At 41.5% G+C, this 21,633-nt stretch overlaps 1 protein-coding gene across 7 annotated transcripts in view; it reads left to right on the forward strand.

The window, feature by feature from the left end:
- The window catches only part of TNS3 (tensin 3), a 434,958-nt gene that overhangs the window by 203,117 nt on the left and 210,208 nt on the right, over positions 1-21,633 (forward strand). For all 7 annotated transcript variants that reach the window (XM_054019057.1, XM_054019050.1, XM_054019049.1 and 4 more), the window contains one exon: positions 14,143-14,181. Coding sequence is in view for 6 of the 7 variants with exons in the window: in XM_054019050.1 (XP_053875025.1) it covers positions 14,143-14,181 (39 nt within the window). In the remaining variant the exon portion in view is untranslated. The remainder of the gene's footprint in view (positions 1-14,142; positions 14,182-21,633) is intronic.

The raw sequence follows: 21,633 nt of genomic DNA on the forward strand, positions 1-21,633 counted from the left end.
GCCTTACCTGGAAAGGAACTTATCCTTAGGCTGTGTTGTATTCCCTTTTCTGCATAACCCCAGGAGGGCCCCCTGAGCAGCCACAGCTGGAACCATGTCACCAAGGAGCCTGGATGTGGGTCAGGCTGCATCTTTTTCTGAATGGGGTAAATCCTGTTCCCTGATTGAGTAGTGGGGGGAACTTCCACAAGGAGATCCTCACAGGGATTTTTCTCCCCAGAACATCCCACCTTCCTTAGATTTCTACTCTGGAGGAATAGTTTGGCACAGAAGCTTTTAAAGGTAAATCTTTCCATATAGTAAACAGACTGTCATCAAAGGCACAAACCCCTTTTTTTACTGTCATTCTCTTCACAATAAAAATATAGGAATGGGGAAGTGTGGAGTTGGAGGATATAAGTAAAAACAAAACAAAAATCTCATCTCTGAAAGTGTTTTGTAAATTGGAAGCACCAGGTTGTGGATCTGATGGTGAACAGACTACATCTGGTGTATATTATGAGGAAGGGTGTTTTAACAGATTATTTATGTGGCCAATATTGCAGTGCTATTGAACCCCCACCTGTTTTAAAGTATTTCTATACCATGCCAATGGAAGAGACTTAAATGACAGCACCCCTTTGATGTTGTCCATGGGGACTGAACCCAGGATTTCTGGGTCTTAATGTATGTATCTCTCTATTGCCCGACATAAAGAACCGAAGATCAATAGTTCATAGGTTGCAGCAGACTCGTATATACGGTATTTAGAACTAGCCACTAGAGGCGGGGGGGGGAAGCAACCCTGTGTAAGGTTAGGTTACAACAGCAAAATAGTGATGAATGTACTTGGAAGCCAAGCATAAGACTTCTGTCAACAAGGGGAGTACAGCATACCTGCCTATGATGGAAAATTGAAAAGCATAGCATTTTCCCATTGGCTGGAGTTCTCCTATCTCCTCTCTGATTTCCCTCTCCCATTAAAAGTACAATTAATCATTTTATATTTTTAACATATCAAATCAGGAAAATAATCTGTTACTGATTTTAAGTGAGTTATGAGACAAGTGAGGGTCCAGGTTCCAAAAACTATTTTCACTGCAGTCTATCATGGCAGGACTGATTCCTCCTTAAATTCTTTTGATGCCACTTTCATAGTTGTGCCCACTGCAGCAATGGCAGTTGTGGCATTGATGTCCCTCACTGATATTGTAGCAACAAAAGTACTGAGATTTTGGAAGTAGACCTGAAAGCCTGGGAAATCTCCCCAAAGTCTGAGTGTCAGGCTAAAATCCTGAGATAAGACAGGTCTGATGTACATCTGGTTTGTTTTCTCTCAAGAAAATTCAGTGTGTACTTGTATTTTATTCCCTTGAGGGAGGAAAACTTCCATGGAACCATTTCCCTCCTTCTTTCCAGAGCCCCTTCTGGTAGTGTGTAAGATCTGTTTGACTTTGTAAATGAAGCATGTTTTCTCATGGGGATTATACCAAAATAAATAGGTCTGTAATCCTAAAAGGATAACAGAGTTCACTGTGGAATGTGTACCTAATTAAGCTTTAAGAGGTCAGACCTGATACAAAGGACGCAGAAGTGGAGGCTCTCAATAAAAGTAAATACAATTGACAAAAAAGTGGATTTCGTTTTTTGTTTTCACTCTTTTGAAGAAAAAAATCCAACAAAACCCAAGATATTCTGAATAAAAATTTGCATAAAATAAAAATTTATATAACATGTTTTGCCCAAGCATCTCAAACCTTTACAAATCTTGCATTAATTAAGCCTCCCAAAGCTCTTTTTGGGTGTCATAGTAGTATACCCCTCACTCAGATGGGCAAACTAAGTCACAGATAGGATTAGTCTCTTGCCCCAGGTCACACAGGTTAGTGGGAGAGTCAAGAAAAATATAAGGGTCCTGGACCCTGTTACTGGCTCTAATCACTGTATGCTCTCCCAAGATTCCATTTTAGGTTCTTGTAAATATTTCTTTGCCTCTGGACTCTTTTGGGGCATAGCCAATTATCTGAGTTCGAGAGCTAGCTGACATAGAAAATGCTGATCTGTCATTACCTGTCTCTGATTAACTGGAGAGCTCCTCCATTACTGCATCCAGGAACCCCTATAGGTTTTGGTCGCTCTGAAGAGTTCCTTCTCTTTTGTTCTTTTCAAATGCACCATATGGAGCTTGGTACCAAATGTCTCCCCCTGTGCATGCCCCTTGAGAGAATTGTAGGTGGACTTTGATTTATGTAACAAGAAACTTTTTTCTTTCCTTTTGCAAGCTGACATGTTCACAGTTTTTTTGGGGGGGTTTCTCAATATAGGTCAAGTGTGTGACCTTGCCAAATCAAACAAGACACTGTGGAGAGAAAAGCCAAGCTTCCAGGTGGCAGAGAAATGTGAACAATACATTTTTATTTCTTAGAATAGACGCATTCCAGGTTGTTAGTGAGGGTCTCTCTTCCAGCAGTTCCAATGATTTCATATTAAACAATTCTTTCTATTGCCTTATGGGTGTTTTGTGCACAGGAGTTTGTGTGTGTTTAAATGCACTGAAGTATAAAATGTCTTCTGAAGGAATGTAACTTTCCTTTTAAGGTGCTAACGTAGGGCCCTGCTCTGTAATCCCAAATGAGGCAACAAGGAGTTTTGCTTGTGTTAGGAATGTAGGAACAGGCTCATGGCTTAGACATCATAATGCTCAATGCCTATATGTGGCAGCGCTTTCTACTTTCAAAGAGTTCTGCAAACATTAACTAATCCTTCATGACACCTCTCTGAGGTAGGTAAGCATAGTATTATCCTCATTTTATCAGACAGAAAACTCTGAAGCAGAGAATTTAATAAGACAACAGAAAAAGTCTCTGTCAGAGCTGGGTTTAGAACTCAAGAGTTTCTGGCTGTATTTCCTCATTCTTTCCCTTAGCCAATTTACTATAGAATTAGGCATCACAAAATGCAATGTATGAGACTTCATTTATTTGAAGGCCATTCTAACATGTTTTGGTTTCTAATAGTTCTTTGAAGGAGCTGTAAAATGAATAAATACGTAAACCTTTGCTGGTTTTTACAGAAACAGTCATGAATCCAGACATGTTACATCTGTTTTAGCCTAATTTTAATTTTGTAAAATAAACTGAATTTCTTTTATGATCTTGAGAGTTTAGTATGCTTAAAATTTCCATACACTAATTTGGTTTGGAAAATTCCCTTTAAAAATTATAATTTGCTGAGGAGAATTTTCATAGGAAGTGACAAATAGCTGAAGTGACCATAGGTCCAGATTGTACTTGGACAGGCTTTTTTTGCATGTGCTCTCCTAGTAACTCCTTTGGGGACTTCTGAAATATCTCAATTTTTATTTATTTCATCAGTCAAAATGTTTGGGTTTATATATGTGTGAGTGTAAATTAATCGCAGTTAACTTACATAATTAACTCAAAAAAATTAATCGTGATTTAAAAAATGAATTAATCACACTGTTGAACAATAGAATACCAACTGAAATGTATTAAATATGTGTGGATGTTTTTCTACATTTTCAAATATATTGATTTCCATTACAACACAGAATACAAAGTGTACAGTGCTCACTTTATATTATTATTTTTATTACAAATATTTGCACGGTATAAATTATGAACAAAAGAAATAGTATTTTTCAATTCATCTCATACAAGAACTGTAATGCCAACTCTTTATCGTGAAAGTGTAACTCACAAATGTAGATTTTTTTTGTTACATAACTGCACTCAAGAACAAAACAACATAAAACTTTAGAGCCTACAAGTCCACTGAGTCCTACTTCTTGTTCAGCCTATTGTTAAGACAAACAAGTTTGTTTACACTTATGGAAGATAATGCTGCCTGCTTCTTATTTACAATGTCACCTCAAAGTGAGGACAGGCATTCACATGGCACTTTTGTAGCTGGTGTTGCAAGGTATTTACGTGCCAGATATGCTAAACATTCATATGCCCCTTCAAACTTTGGCCACCATTCCAGAGGATATGCTTCCATGCTGATGATGCTCGTTAAAAAAATAATGCATTAATTAAATTTGTGACTGAACTCCTTGTGGGAGAATTGTATGTCTCTGCTCTGTTTTACCCGCATTCTGCTATATATTTCATGTTATAGGCAGTCTCGGATGATGACCCTGCACATGTTCATTTTAAGAACACTTCCACAGCAGATTTGACAAAATGCAAAGAAGGTACTATGTGAGATTCCTAAAAATAACCACAGCACTCGATACAAGGTTTAAGAATCTGAAGCACTGCCTAAAATCTGAGTGGGATGAGGTGTGGAGCATGCTTTCAGAAGTCTTAACGGAGCAACACTCCAATATGGAAACTACAGAACCCGAACCACCAAAAAAGAAAGTCAGCCTTCTGCTGGTGGCATCTGACTCAGATGATGAAAATGAACATTCATTGATCTGCTCTGCTTTGGATCATGAATCTCCTTCCTTAGAGGTTTTTAAGGTCAGGCTTGACAAAGCCCTGGCTGGGATGATTTAGTTGGGAATTGGTCCTGCTTTGAGCAGGGGGTTGGACTAGATGACCTCCTGATGTCCCTTCCAACCCTGATATTCTATGATTCTATGATTCTATGTCCTCTGGAACATGTCCTCTGGAATGGTGGTTGAAGCATGAAGGGACATATGACTCTTTACCTCATCTGACATGTAAATATCTTGCAACACCGGCTACAACAGTGCAGTGTGAACGCCTGTTCTCACTTTCAGGTGACATTGTAAACAAGAAACAGGCAGCATTATCTCCTGCAAATTGTAACCAAACTTGTTTGTCTGAGCGATTGGCTGAAGTAGGACTGAGCCACTAACATTTTACATTGTTTTATTTTTGAATGCAGTTATTATTTGTACACAATTGTACATTTGTAAGTTCAACTTTCCTGATAAAAAGATTGCACTACAGTACTTGTATTAGGTGAATTGAAAAATACTATTTCTTTTGCTTTTTACAGTGCAAATATTTGTAATAAAAATAAATATAAAGTGAGCACTGAACACTTTGTATTCAGTGTTGTAATTGAAATCAGTATGTTTAAAAATGTAGAAGGCATCCAAAAATATTTAAATAAATGGTATTCTATTGTTTAACAGCGCGATTGATCACGATTAATTTTTTTAATCATGTGATTAATCGTGATTAATTTTTTAATTGCTTGACAGCCCTAATATATATATAAACTAGAAATTGTTTATTCAGTATTGCTATACTGACTAGCATTTGCTGTGTGTACCATGAATAAACAGTCCAATAGAATGAGTGTTAAGTGTGAAGTATTTGGGAGGGAAAAGTTTCATGTGTGTAGTATCTATTGGCCATTGTGTTTCCTGGTAAACTCATTTAGAACACTAAGCCCAGGTCTACACTAGCGGGGGGGTCGACCTAAGATACACAACTTCAGCTACGCGAATAGTGTAGCTGAAGTCGGCGTATCTTAGGTCAACTTACCTGGCCGGGAGGATGGTGGCAAGTCGACCGCTGCTGCTCCCCCGTCGACTCCACTTCTGCCTCTCAAGACCTGGAGTTCCGGAGTCGACGGGGAGTGTGATCGGGGATTGATTTTTATCGCGTCTACACTAGTCGCAATAAATCGACATCCCATAGATCGATCACTATCCACCGATCTAGTGGGTAGTGAAGACCTGCCCTAAGCTACTGAAATAAACCCTTCATTCTGAGAAATATGGATGTGTTTCAGTTAGAAGTTGGTAGTAGTACACATTTATTACAAGATGTACTTTTGTTGTTTAATGCTTATTTAGGGATCCTAAAAATGGCACCACAAAATGTCCTGGTTTTGAAAATGTAGTCACAGACAAATAGCAGTATTTTAGCAGACGATACCATTATCGTCAGACACTGAAGTGAAATCACACAGCCTTTCGGTCATTTTATCAAAGTGCTTTTTTCAAGGAATGTGCGTCAATAATAAACTCCAAGCAAAAAAAAATAAATGTGTATCTAGAGCTGTTAATAAATAAATAAAGGTTTTAAAACAATTCCATTAACTCTCGCCAAATCTAGTCTTTGTTTGCTGTCATTTCAGCAAAAAGTCAGCAGGCTCTTCTGACATCACTGTAATTCTGTAAGCTTTACTAGACATAGCACTATCAGAACCCTATATTTTTCATTCCTTTCACTCTGCCTACCAGCCTTTAAAAACAATTACTAATGTACTGAAACATACTGCCTCTTAGCAGGTCAAAGTGCTTTACTTGAACAAGAAATTTTGTCTATATTGTGCATTGACTTTTATACACAATGAATAGGGCTCTGTTGCAGTCATCCCACATCTACTGTAAAATTGTATAGCTTATATCGATAATTTACTTGGGTGGTAGCTGCTCTTCAGAGTGAATGCTGCAATATAACTAAACAAGTAAGGTGTTCAGCTTTTCAAGGAGAGCACTGAATGATATTGGAGGTTGAAGCTTTGAAACCTAGCTCTGGAGTTGTCTGGCTCACTTTTTGTAGAGGGCTGTTTGTCTTAGAAGTCTTGTAGAAGGAGGCACTGCCACAAATTTTAAAAAGATCAAAATAGAGTACAGGTGGGATGGTGCACTGTATAAAAGGTAATGGTAGAATGCAAACATCGGATGTCCAAGCAGGTGATGTAATATGACAGAGGGGGGCACTACAGTACAGCTCTTAAAGCAAGCGGTAATGTATTTTTTCCTTTGTATGTGCACTGTTAGCCAACAAATATCGTGTTATCGGCTTTTTTAAGTTAATATATTTGTCATCTCAAGTGATGGCTGGTTACTGATTGCATGCTGTTACGTGGCTCTGAGATAAAGAAACACTTACCCGAGGTTTCTCAGGAAATGTAAATAATTACTGGAGTCAGAATTTGTTGTTAAATTAATTCTTTGTTAAATATATTGTGAGTATCAATGCAAGACTTCTCAAAACTAAGGCTGTGACTCAGGAAGACATTATTTCTCAGGAAAGCACTTAAATATGTGTTTAACTTTAAGCACATGCTTAAATTCCATTGAATTCAATAATATTTAAGTTAAGTCAATAAATAAAAGTTGTTAAACTTTTCCTTAATTTTGGGGCCTTTTGTATCCACAGTAAATGTGCACTTGCCCAAGCAGGGAATTGTGCCTACAAACTATGCATTCTGCATGCAAAAACATGTAGTTTACACACAATTTTTTGCATGTGCAATTTGCATATGTTGTGGGTGTGGTTATATGTCTAGGTGCATGTGCATATATTTTGCAGGCACAGAGCAGGTGCCTAGTTTTGAAAAGTTAACCTAAGCATTTTTATAGTATTGTTGCATAATAATTACTGTAAATGTATAGATATTGGAAAACATTGTGTAAATATTGAAGTATGATATTTTATAAATGATTATTTAATGTTCTTTTTTTGTGCAATAAACACACTAGAAGAAGTAGACAAGTGAGTGACTCTAATTTGCAGGGGTATATTACTAGGCAGCCTTATAGCTACCAGTAAATGTAACTTCTGGAGTGATCAGGAAAATTCTTTTAGGGCTTATATCCACTTACACTAGAGAATATAATAGGGGATGAGTAATGTATGAAACAGTTGAATATGATAGTGATCCTGCAGTTGCCAGCACTGCAGTAATATTAGATTTGAATAAAGTGACCCTGCAACTTTGCTTTCTAGCACTATAGTTGAAAAAAATTGAGTTACGTGTCTAGTGAAGAGAATAAAACCAGGCTGTGTTCTTCTGTAGATAGGTATCATTTTGTAAAGTCATAGACAAACTTTAAAGCAAGCACTCTCGTTATAAATGTATCACTCAATGGAAAATTTAACACTTTTTAGTTGGGAATACACATACATTCTTTCTCCTGTATGAAGTTATTTCTCTGTTATTTGGAAATATGAAATTACAACACAGTCTGTACTATAACAATAATCTTAACATAGCACTTTTCATCCATAGATCTCTAAGTATTTTACAAAGGAGATCAGTACCATTATCCCCATTTTACAGATGGGGAAACTGAAGTAAAGGGAGATCACCTGGCAAACCAGTGGCAGAGCTGGAAATTGAACTCAGATTTCGAGAGTCTCCCACCCTGTCCACCAGGCCACACTGACTTTGTAACTAGTATAACATTAATCATGATACTGAGAAAGTTTTTCAGATATTTTGAGCATTGAAGTGGTATGAAAAATATTGCATTTAATAATAGAGATTAAAGGGACACCGCCAACTTGAGTAAATTTGGTCCATTTTAAATATAAGTTAGTTAAAATTAGTTTTAGGTACGACACCTACTTCTAAGTCCCCCTGCAACTTGGTGTGCTTTTACAATCACATATTCCTGTTTTTCTCCTACTGCGGCTGAAAGACCCACATAAAAGGCAAGGGAAATAGACTCTTTATAAAGTGCTGTGAAGTGGGCAAAGTAGACAAACTGGAAAAAAAATGTTTCCCTATTTTCTTTTTAAGTATAACCTTTACTATAATTGCTAAAACACAAATGTAGATAGAAGTCTGATTTTTTTTATTGAGAGTGTCCCTTTAAAATTGCAAGCTTACAGAAGCCTAGAAAAAATGGGCATGCTTTGGACCAAATTTTGGCTGCTGTAGCACAACTGCACAAGGGAATGAGAGGGGAAAACAATACAGGGAGCCCCTTTCCCACGTTGCTGCAACATAGTTGGCAGCCGTAATACAGTCTCCTGCTCTCCAGACATGCAGGTAGACTCTGCTCTTTTAAGAGAGATCAATTCCTTACAGGCAGGGTCCCGCCCCTTGAGTGCCACTTGGTGGCTGGAGGGTTGATTTGGGGACTGGTGGGAGGGGGATGGATCCCCTAGACAGGATCCTCAGGGAGGTCATTTTCTCCAGCACACTTGGAGGCAATATGACAGCTCCTGGAATCTGTAGGGAAAGGCTTCCAGCCATCATCACTTATGCAATGCAACTATTCACTTCACCCCAGCGCAGCTGTGGCTGTAAAAGAAGTGATTAAGCCCTTTGACTTTTGCAGAGCTCTGGCTGCTTTGAGTGAAGATGTTACATAAAATTGTATGTGCCTATGTCAGGCAGAAGGTCAGGGAGGCAGAAGCTGTCTTCACTTCAAACAACTGGAATCTTAATCACAACAGTTTATTAACATCTTCCACCTGTTTAATATGCTTGCTCAGTTGGACAGAGACGATTAGCAAAAGTCAGCAGCAGCAATGATGAAATCTGCAGCAAAAAATGTGTGTATGCATATAACTTAGTCCATAGACTGTCAAACTCCGGGGTCACAGACAGGCTTCAGGTGGTCAGAGCCAGCGTCCATTTCCTTGGAGCTAGCTTGGGAGAGTTGGGGATGGTGGGTGGGGGCGGTCCTGAGACTTTTTCAGCTTTAGCAGGGGTTCCTGGTATGGGAAAGTTTGAGAACCCCTCTTTCCCAAGCAAAGGCTCAGCTATCCAGGAAAACACCATCCATTTCCACATTGAGGGAGAAAAAAATATTCTAGGATGGAAGCTTTACAGGAGTTAAGAGACCTGAGTGGGTTTTGTTTGATGTAGTCAACTCTGCTTCTTTCTACCTGTGTTGTTCACCATCCAGTGTGCATAGGACTTGACAACCTCTTCATTTCTGCTGGTTACAATGTTGCATAAATTGAGTCTTGCTTTTTAAAAGATTGCGATGAATATGGCTGCACAGTGCTGTGGTACACTAGGTGTCTTATGGTACTCGGCAGGGCGCCAGTTGTCTCACGACTCAAAGGCAAATGGTGTAGGTGCTTCAGCTGTGAGGCCCTAGCAGCGCTAGCACAGGTAGATGCCAGTGAGCACTAAGTTACATGGCTAAGTGAAAGGGTATTTTACTAGAGCTGGCAAAGTAAATGTTCTAGGTACGGAGGCTTCAAGGTGCAACACTTCAGGTGGCCTCTGGGGGCACTCCAATAGAGAGTTCGGGCTCCTCAGAATGGACCTTAATATTATACAAGACGATCTGGATGACCTTGAAAACTGGAGAAATGGGATGAAATTTAATAGTTCAAAGTGCAGGGTCATTCACTTAGGGACTAACAACAAGAATTTTTTCTATAAGCTGCGGATGTATCACTTGGGAAGTGACAGAGGAGGAGAAAGACCTGTATTTGTTGATCACAGGATGACTATGAACCGCCAATGTGATACAGCCATGAAAAAGGCTAATGCAGTCCTAAGATGCATCATGCGAGGTATTTCCAATAGAGACAGGGAAGTGTTAATATTATACACAGCACTGGTGAGACCTCATCTGGAATACTGTGTGCAATTCTGGTTTCCCATGTTGAGAAAGATTAATTCAAACTGGAACAGGTGCGGAGAAGGGCTACTAAGATGATCTGGGGAATGGAAAACCTACCTGATGAGAGGAAACTCAAATAGCTTGGCTTGTGTAGCCTAACCAAACAAAGATTGAAGGGAGATATGATTGCTCTCTAAATTCATCAGAGGGATAAATACCAGGGAGGGAGAGGAGTTATTTAAGTTAAGCATCAATGTTGACACAGGAACAAATGGATATAAACTGGCCATCAACAAATTTAGGCTTGAAATTAGATGAAGGTTTCTAACCATCAGAGGAGTGAAGTTCTGGAACAGCCTTCCAAGGGGAGCAGAGGGGCAAAAAATCTAATTGACTTCAAGACTGTACATGGTAAGTTTACGTAGGGGATGATATGATGAGACTGCCTACAATGAATGGCATGTAGCCGATCTGCAACTGCTAGTAGCAAATATCCTCAGTGGCCGGTGATGAGACACTAGATGGGGAGGGCTCCGAATTAGTACATAGAATTCTTTCCCAGGTGTCTGGCTGCTGGGTCTTGCCATAATGCTCAGGGTTCAACTTCCCGACCCCAAATATGATGGTCAGGAATTTTCCTCTGAGTCAGATTGGCAGAGACCCTGGGGTTTTTTTGCCTTTCCCTGCAGCATAGAATGTGGGTCACTTGTAAGTTTAAACTAGTGTAAATGGTGGATTCTCTGTGACTTGATGACTTTAAATCATGATTTGATGACTTCAGTAACTCAGCGACAGATTATGGGTCTATTACAGGAGTGGGTGGGCAAGGTTTTATGACCTGCAGTGTGCAGGAGTTCAGACTAAATGATCATGAATGGTCCCTTCTGGCCTGAAAGTCTGAGAGTCTATTAAAGGCAAATAAGTAACTCACAGATTTCCAGGCCAGGATCAATATATCGTATGTCTCATTGGGTGCCCCTCTGCATAGTCTCTTTGCTGCTTCAGCAACAGGGGTGGCGAACTATATGGGCCTGTGGTGCCTGTGCTCCAGGAATATTCAGGGCCTGGGGGCCCGGCTCCACTAATGTTCGGGGCCGGGTCTCTCCCCCGGCCCCGCCTGCCACCCGCCGCCCCCGCATGCCTCACCTGAAGCATCTCCTGACCCTGCCTGCCATGCCCAGGTGATTTAAAAGGGCCCAGGGGCCCCTGGCAATGCAGTGGGGCTAAGGTGGCTTCCTGCCCGGCTTCACTTTGCACCACTCTTGGAAGCAGCCGGAATGGCCCTATGGCCCCTGAGGGGGGAACGGGGTCTCCGCGCATTGCTCCCGCCCTGAGCGCCGACTCCACAGTTCCCATTGACTGGGAACTGCGGCCAATAGGAGCTGTGGGGGCAGTGCCTGCAGGCAGCGGCGCGTGGGGACCCCCCGTCCAACCCCCGCCTAGGAGCCGCTTCCAGAGGGGTGTGCGGGTTGCTTTCAGGAGCTGCCTGAGGTAAGCGCTGCACCCCTCACCCTCTTCTGCACCCCAACCCTCTGCCCCAGCCCAGAGCCTGCACCCCACACCCAAACTCCCTCCCAGAGCCTTAGGCAGGTGTGGGGGAGCGGTCTTGGATCCGTTTTGGGGACCACCAAAAATTATAGAGGCCTGCCTCCCCTGTCCAGCAGTACTTCCTGAGCAGCTCCTGATAGCATGTGGCTCCAGATAGGCGTAAGGTCCCCTGCAGTCTCTGCCTATATATAATTGTTATTTACAAGGATAATAGACGCAGAAGAAAGGGCTAACACCTGGATAGAACATACTGACCACTCCCCCAGTGACTCTGGTTCTTTGTCTGGAGTAACCTTCTGGTTTCTGTCCTTTTAAGATACTGAGCTAGCTGCTGGCTCTGTGTCCCTGAGTCTCTTCAGGCTCCTCTATACTCTGTCGCTTGCTGCTTCCTGCATAGACCGGTATCCGGATGTAATGTTTGCTACGCACAGCCTGCTCCACATGTGGCTCTTCACTTTTTCCTCCCTTGGTAGGGTTCCCACTCTGCATGCAGCTTCCATCCTGCTTCCCTGCTCTGCCCTTTGCTCACCATGCAGACAAGCCCATGTGGCTCCTACCTCATGATGCAGCTCTTCCATCAGCCTTCCAGCTCCCCTGCTCTGTTCTCAACTTGTGTCACAGCCTCTGCAGCTTGTCTTGCTCAGACCTCAGCTTTCCCAGAGAAAGAGGACAAGTTTGCTTCCTGGGTCAGGCTTTTCCCAAGATTTTCCACACTCTCTCCCCATTGACGGGATGTGCCTGCACCTGCACCCTGGAGAATCACAAGGTGGGGAGTGGATATTGATGCTAAATGATGAGCTAACATTTTTTATCTGCTCAGCCGATTCATCACAAGATGAACCCGTAAAACTCCAAGAGTGTAGCCCTCTCCCCACAGTGGATAATATCCCAATAGCTGAGGAAAAGGGAATCAGAGAAGACAACTACATGTATTCACAATGGATGGTACAGAATCTTGCTTTCTATGAAACTGTGGTGAAATCTCTTCGTCCCAAAGACCACCTCTGCCAAGCTAGCTCAAACAATGAGGGGCAGCTGTGTATACTTGCATGCAAAACATACATTACTGTGTGCTCTGCAGAAGATGCTAATTGCTTGACTTGTGAGAGAGAAGGAGTTTGTAGCAGTTTTGAAGCATGTTTGCTTCTCCATGGTCTGTTTTCCCCCTCCTGTTATGGTCGAATGCTGATGAGCCATGTACCGTGCAACCCATATCATTCATTTTTTGAGCAATAAGTGAAGTCATCAATCCTGGTTACCTGTTGCTGCTAACAGGGACAGGAATGAACAGATCAGTATCATGCTGACTCCAAATGCACCTTACATAGGTAATAAATTATTTGTTTTCCTTGTGCTGAAATTGACAGGGGGTGGGTGGGAGGGGAGGCAACAGCCTATGCTGCCCCCTTTCCCACAGGAATCAGGTATAGTGTTGTAAAATTATAAACCGAGAATTAAAAGCAGAGCTGTCTGTGTAAATTTGTTATTCAGGAAATAATGTAATACTCATCCGCGTCTAGAGCTCTTCCTGTGCTGTGCCACAAGGATCCATCCTCTCCCCCATTTTGTTCAGCATCTATGAAAGCCACAGTGAGAGTGTGTGAAAGTGCATGGACTAAAATGCCAGCGAATGTGGGAATTTGCAGACTGGATCGGATCCGTGTGCCATTTAGTCCAGTATTCTGTTTCCAATAGTAGCCAGCATAAGATGAACCCAGATCTATATCAGCCCCACATCAGATGCAGACAACACTATCTCTCACTTATCCGGGGCCTTGGCTGAGATCAGAAAGTTGGAGGATGATAAGGAATAATGTGTCCCCCCAAATAGAAGCTTTATGGCATAAGTAATAGAAGTAGCCTTTATATAGCTATAGAAAGCCACTAAAAATTGTTTCCCATGGCTGATAGTATAGTCTGATGTGGTCACACTGTTCCTGGTTTTCCATCCATTTTGGTATTTAAATTATTGAACAAGTCTTGTATAACACATATAGGCCATAGAATCCTTAATCTGAGGTGTTTAAACTTCAGTATAAGTGGAGTTGACGTACCAATTCAGGTCAAGCTGACTTTCTGGTTTTGAACATTGTGGCAGATCCAAACCTAGATCTCTTTCCTTTGCAATTAAGGAGAGTGTAATTTGTGTTTCCTGCCTTTGGCTGAGTCAGGCTGTATATGAAAATTGACTGATAAATAAGATTCCTTGTTCTGGGCCTGATTTGGTGAGCACTTTCAACTCGCACTGCATTCAGTTGGATTTGAGGCCACTCAAAAGCTCATGGGATTGGGCCCTCAAAGAGAGAGAGATAACTTATTTCTTTATTTTATTCTTTTTATTCCAGGTGGTGAAACCCTGCTTCCTGCCAATCAACTACGAACTGGTAAGTGAATCTGACAGTACTAATGTCAATCAGGGGAAGAGTTCAGTTAAAGGACCAGCAGAAGTATTCATACCCCCCACACACACCTTACAATCATCTACCTTTGTCCTGCTGCGTAAGGTTGGGCAAATCACTTCTCACTTCTGTGCTTCAGTTTAACCCTCTGTAACATGCTGATAATGATATTTACCCATATTGGGTAAAAAGCATTGTAGAAGTGCTGCTTCATTATTCATTATTATTTCATTATAGTCAAATGGTTAAAGACTGAACTGGTGATTCATTGGGTCAGTTACCAAAGGCATTAATAAAAATTGAGTGAGAACTCTAGATTTGGCCCAATAATTTTATTTATGAGCTAATCCCCTGCTACGGTGTTGGGACTCTGCACAACATTGCTATAAAAATTGATAAAAGTATTGCAATAAAAAAGCAGCCCCTTCCTACCTTACATCTATAGCTTATAATATTAGTCTTATTGAACATCTGTCATGATACCCGCCGTCATAAGACTACCTTTTAGTTGCTAGAATGCAGAATCCGGATGCTATTTTCTTTTGTATTTTTATGCATAATTGGAAAATTTGAAGGGAAAAAATCCCTTGTTGCTGTGTGTGTTAAAAATGTGAAGTGAACTGGAGTTACTTCTGAACTACCATCTGTATAATGGATTACCAATCACTAGCATCAGTGGGCTGACTGCTCTTGGGTATGTAGGTTTACATGAGAAGTCAGTTTCTGTATGTCAGTCTGTGTGAGTGTGTATGTGCTTCTTATCTATTTGCATCATTTGTTCTCCGAGCCTTTCTCAAATTGCTGAGCAAACCTGAAGGGTTGAGAGCCAAAACATGAATACTTTAGCATGCTCCTAAGTCTCATATAGGCATAAGATTCAGGGATCCCCGGCTATGCAGTTGGGGATCAAGACTCTCTCTGAATTCCTGGCTTTCCATTGATTTTTGTGTGTGCCTCATTCAGCATCAATTTAACATTTACTAGTGATGGCATGAGGGGCTCTTTAATCCGTAGGTGGTACCTCTAAAAGGTGCCAGGCCATCTTTAGGAAGTCCATTTCTCTGTAGTCCCTGGTCTAATGTAAGGCCTGTTGAAATCAATAAAAATTCTAGGCACAGACTTTTGTGTGTCAAATTGATGGGATTTGGAAGAAGGAGACTAAATGTGAGCTGGCTCCCCTTGATTACACACAGTAAAGTGTTAACGGAAGTGATTTTTTTCCGTCTTCATAGTGAGCCTTGCTCATTATGCCATCCCATGTGAGGTGGATGAGATGGCACTGTCATCCAAAACTCTCCTGGTCCAGGCAAATGAGGCTAATCACAGTTTCTTCCATTTGTTCTGGTTATTAGCAATATTCCTGATCTCTTTGGGGTGTGTTACCACTGAATTGCAAATTGGGCTTGCTCTGCTAGATTCTCCTGATCCATATAGGTACAGGTATGGCCTATATTAACTCATTTTCATCCTTTTTTTTCTCTATGAAAGGATGAGGGTATTGGGAAGTAGGTGACAGAACTCCTGAAGTCTGTTGGTTTGTATGAAATAACTAATTAGGACAAATATTTCATCAAAGCAAGTCCTTGAAAGGATTTGGGAAACACCCCTCATAATTTATAGTCTCTCTGAACATTAAGGCAAGTGATTTATAAGCAGTCACCTTTCTGTTACCTCTCTATATAACTGTCATACCAGCTCAGCCTGCTTCTGTTTCAAGTGGACACAAAAGTGCAGTCTCGGAACAAAGCTAACTGTTACTGGTATTAGGCAGGTAGAAGATTCCGATTTTATTTGGATTAGGGAAGGTGAACACTCACTGGGATTATTTAGACTGTAGACTCTTCAAGTCAGATACTTTCTTTTAATCTGTACAGCACCCATGTACATGATGGGGCCCTAGGTGCTACCATAATACAAATAAGTAACGGACAACTTCTAAGATAGTTCTCCAGTTAGTGGTACAAACATGAAACTGAACTCAGTGAAAAATAAAGATAGTTACAACACATACCTTGCAGAACAAGATCTTATCCAGTAACTTAGTTGTGATCATTTGATAACAACACATATTTTTTCTACTTAGTTTCTTACACTCACCCATAACGATTGTCTGAGCATCTTCCAGCAGTGCATTAAATGATGTGACCAGCATCTATCTATCTTTCTTTCTCTTTCTTCCCCCACACCCTGGTAGAAAATTGTAGGTGAATTTTTTTTAACATATGTTGTACTATGTGTTTTTATTACTGAGGGCAAGGTTGAAGATCTGCATCTTGCACTTGGAATGGAAAGTGGTGAAGTCTGTGGTGGTTCTTAAATCCTGCAGGATTTTGCACCACAATTTCAGACTTTTATAGTTCTGTTTCCTACACAAACAAGCTTTACCAATGCGGTAAACAATTCTGTTGTTTAGGAGGAGCAGAGCTGTCTACTTTATGTACTGATCCCAAGCTTTAAGTGATTTTTTTTTTTTTAGGCATCCCATTTTCAGAGCACTTGACAGAGATCTTAAACTTGAGATGTAATGAATGAAAGGATGTAGTAGCCCATGTTTTGCCAATTTATGATTTGCCACTTAAACACAAACTTATCTGTATTTATTCCAAGATATGCAGCTTTTAGTAACACCATTTACTCCTGGGAGAATTCTGTGCCAAAAAAATTAAAAATTCTGGGTACAATATTTTAAAATTCTGCATAATTCTGCAAATGTTGTCAAAATAACACTATGTAATCACACCAATTTCAATTATTTTGGTAATTTATTTTAAAATACCTGTCAGCAACTATGTCTAACAATACAGACACACGCAAAAATTCCCCTTGGAGTAGAGAGTTAAAGAAATCCCTATGACAACCCAGTTCCTGTTTTTCTGTCCCGTCCCCGCCCGAGTCCAGCTGGGGTGCCAGAAACTCGCATCCCTTCTCCCCCCCAGAGCCCAGCCATGCCCCCCCTTTGCCCAGACATTCACTCCCCCTCTCCACTCCCCAGAGGCCACCTGCAGGGGCCCCCAACCGAGACACTCACACCACCTACTCTCCAGAACCCACTCAGAGACCAGCTGGGTCCCGGACTAGCACGGAGTTCCCTGCATCCAGCCACCTCCTCCTTCCTTCTTCAGGGCATTCTGGGAACTGAAGCTGCTGGGAACCCTCCAGTTCCTTCTCCCCTCCTTGTCTTCTATTTGTGAGCTGGGCTCTGCCGGGTCCAGCAGCCCCCAGTGGCAGCCAACATCTCGGCAGCCCATTTTGGTGGGGAAAAAAGGAAATTCTGCGTGACCAACATTAATTTCTGCAAAATTCTGTATTGCGCAGTGGTGCAGAATTCCCCCAGGATTAACCATTTGGTTCCCACATAGAAGTAATTAATGCATGCCTATAGTATAAATTATTAAATCCATCTAACCTAACATAGTTGTTGCCAGCATAATCCTCCTGGTGGTTTATACTGAATACTGTAATTCAACTCTCACTGGCATATTGGCTGGTAGATTGTTGAAGCTAATGAAATTTACATACATTTTGTTTCTTCCGAATGTGAATTTTATTGAGTATTTTCAGCCTGAACGTCCATTTCCAAAGAAGCTCTTTCTCCCCATTTCTCATAAACCAGGCATCTTGAAGCTTAGCAGTGACATCAGGGCCCTCATGTATCAACTCACTGCAGCTGTTCAGAGTTTTAGGAGCTGAAATATAAGCCAGCTGTTGTTAGGTGTTCACATACTACTTGCTTTACATTGTCATTTCAGTTACTCTGATTTGAAAAGGGAGATTTTACTATAGCTCCTATAATCCAAGTCAAATGAAAATAATAACTGTTCTTTTATGCGATTTATTTAATTGGATTAGATTTGATGCAATTGATTTTATTAACGTTTTTAGGGACACTGTATAATGGATGGTAGGAATTAAAATTGATCTTGAGTGCTCTCATTTTATTTATTTGTTTATTTTGAAAATTAAACGTAGTTGAATTTTATAAAAAAAGATTTAAAATTAAAAAAGAATCAGAAGGATGCAGGGCCATATACATTATGGGTGAGAACCTTGCCCTTACTCTGGCCCATTTATCGGGGGGAAAGGAGCAGAGTAAATCCCTAGTTGTAGCCGGGGGAGGATTCCCCAGCATAGACACTGCCTTCTAAGAACCCCATGGCGATCCCCCGCATATAGACAAGAAGGGGATTAGGAGGCATGTGTTGGGAATGGGTCCACAGCATGTAGCATTGCAGAGATTCTGTGCAGTGCTGCGACCTACAAGGCAGCCATAATTTAGGTAGGCCTCCAGCCTCTCCATCCTTCGGAGCATCTCAGGATTGGGATGGTGCAAAGGTGGCATAAAGGATAAAGCCACCATAGCTCCCCCTTTCCCTGTGCTGTGAGTTCTGTGCTGTACCTCTTAGAGCCTCTTAGCACAGCATCTCACCCAATGCAAGGGTTCTGGACCAGTCTTTGGAGGGCAGTTTGGCACCCAAATATGCAAGGGATCTGAAAATCCTACCTGAGCTGTGCTGGTGCACTGGTGCAATCTTATCTGAGTGTAATGTCTTAGTGGTTAAGCTGTTATGTAGAGGTTTTGTTCAGTTGCTTTTAGGAAAGACCACTGTGATGGGGAATAATTGGCTTAAAGGTTATGGACAATGTATGTTGGTCAGGGAAGAAGTCAGAAAAGAATAGAGAGAGAAAGATGCCAATGAAAATAAAATAAATTAAAAATCAAAATCATACCAAGGAATAAGATGGTCTTCTGTGCTGCCTTTGCGAAGAGCTTGTATTTAGTGTAGAAGGGAAATCAGCAGTATTACCAAATGAACCATTTTGACACAACAGTCAGTGGAATATATATTGAGCTACAGAATTATTGTATGTTCTTGTGTATGTCCAGGTCTAGGAATTGGTATCCTGTCTGGCTGTGAAGGTTCTTGGGGTGCCCAGGACTGAGAGTCACCTTTCTACTCCTTGCCTCCAGCAAGAGGGAGACTGACTGGTGCTTAATTGGGTGCTAGCTCCCTGGCACCTCAAGCCTGTTAGCCACCCAAACAATCTCCTTTGGGCTCTGCCAGCCCTTCCTTGCCTTGTTAGGTTAACAGTAGGTGTATCCCAGCCCCTGTGCCCCTTTGAAGACTTCCCCCTGTAGTATTCAGTCCCTTATCCACTAAACACCCATAGTAATACCAGGTCTGCTATTGCCAAGGGTCAGTGTACACACCAGCTTGTTTGAGTCAGCCTAGGATCCGCTTCTTGAACAATACCGTAGCACTGAGTTATATTTATAGTGAAAACAATCATAAGTTTATTATCAAAAATTGAGATTGTGAGTAAGGATAATGGAAACAGAAGGGTTACATATAAAACAAAATCTTAACATGATTTCTAGAGACTCAACTTAACTTTAACAGGGCTAAGCATTTAAGCTAAGTTCTCACCCCAAATGTCCTTTGCAGTGTTTCCAACCAAGGCATAGTTGGGATCCCATTTTCATGAATGTAAACGTGCTGTCTGTTTACCTCCTTGGTGCAAAATAACAGGTTTGCTTTTTGTCTTCCCCTTACATTCCCCAAAAGTTCATTGTCTGCCTCCAGAGACAGGGCAGCCCTCTGTGGTTTCCTCTCCAGTATCCGGTCTCCCCCTTGGTTTCCCATCCCCCTGTTCACTTCACATGTCAGTGGAGCTTCCATGGAACTAGCTTACAATGCTTAATCTGCATGTGAACGGAGATAGGTGAATTTTTCTGGCAGAAAACTGTTTATCAACTTTGCCTTAATACAGACTATAAAAACACATTTCCAGTATATGTACACAACTCCTTGCACAGTTTCGGAATATACATTTTATGACACTATCCATAACCAGTTTGAAACGGCTTTCATTTAAGACCTCATATGATATTCTTTATGAAAGTGGTGTGCTAGGTGTAGTGAGTTTGTTAGGCCTGTTAGGAGTTGCTCTTACGGAACAGTGAACCATATGCCAGCTGTCATGAAAGGGCCTCTGGGTCACACTGGTCATTAATAACCATCTTGTCAGCTTGCTTGAAGGAAATCTTATGATCTTCAGAAGGAAGTTACTGAACAGTTGATGAACACTGAGGCTGGAATTTAGACTCCAGTGGTGTCCATATCACTCTGAATTAAGAAAGCATTTATGTTCAGGTGGGGTTAGTTTGATATGTAGGTTACCTGCTCAGAGGAGATGTTCAGGGCTATTCTGGAGTTTAGAGAAAAGTTGATTCTGTCAAAGAATTCATTTCAGAATGGGGTTATTACCATTCCATAGCACAGCTCCTTCCCATGTTCATCAGCGAGCCTCAGCCACGAGCAGAGATGATGCGTGGTCACATGCCCCCTCCCCCCGATTTGCTGCTTGGGCTACTGATCATGTTCACACGCACTGAGCATGCTCAGTAACACTGCTGAAGCCAGCTGTCCTCACTCTGCCCCCCCACTATCGCCAGGCACTGGTCATCTCTGGCTGTGAGGACTTTCTCTAGCTGACATCAGTGTCCAGAAAGTCTTGTTCTCGGAAGAAAAGGGAGTATCTATGTACATTGTATAAATCCATCCATCAGCAAGGGACAGTGGGCTCAGTTAGGCTGAGGATCTCCCCTCTGCCCCACCTATAAGTGACAGCATAGCCCCTTAGCATTTTCCCAACCATCCTACCCTCTAAGAGAAGTTCTCTTTCTTCTGCCCTTGCCCTGCACAGTGTGGTAATGGGTCTTTGATGCCTGTAGCTTCTCTGAGCCTTGTTCAGGGATAGAGGGAGAAGAGGGTGCTCAGGGAGCTTATTTGCATGAGCCGCTTGCCATCTCAAGGGGCTCTGGGCGTGTCCTGAGCACGGAGCTGCTCTCTGCTCCCTTGACCCAGCCCAGACATCCCCAGAATTGGTCAGTCTGGTCTGGAGCCCAAAGACATGAGTGTACTGCCTAATATGGCCTGTAGTACAACAGAAAATAAAGGGAAAATTTGGCCCTTAAATATTCCGTGATTTTACTTGAAGCTCCAAGCATTGTTCAGTTCACCGATTGCTAAGAAAATAAAGAGAGGAAATGAATGATTTTATTTCCAGATCACTTCTGGATTCTAGGAGGTATTTTAAAATAATCAAAGATGCACTGAGAAAGTTAATTGTCATCCTCCCCCTGCAGTGGTTCTGTTGTCCTTTGCTAACAGCCTGCCAGGGTACTGTATCTTTAAAAAGAAAAAAAAATCAAAACTTGATACCTCTGAGGCCCCTCAGACATCCTGTTGCATGTCTTGCATTAACTAAATGTGACTTAAAGCTTGAGCCTTGAGGCGCACATCCGCTCACATCTTAAAATGACTCCATCAGTTAAATGGGCCCTATCACTGTTTGGCTTGTCAGGTTTAAGGCACAGTTAACCAGTGATGTTTACCAGGAAAATCGTGGCTTGACTTTTGTACCCTTCATCTTTTT

Source organism: Malaclemys terrapin, chromosome 2 (assembly GCF_027887155.1).
Source record: "Malaclemys terrapin pileata isolate rMalTer1 chromosome 2, rMalTer1.hap1, whole genome shotgun sequence".
Classification (NCBI taxonomy): Eukaryota; Metazoa; Chordata; order Testudines; family Emydidae; genus Malaclemys; species Malaclemys terrapin.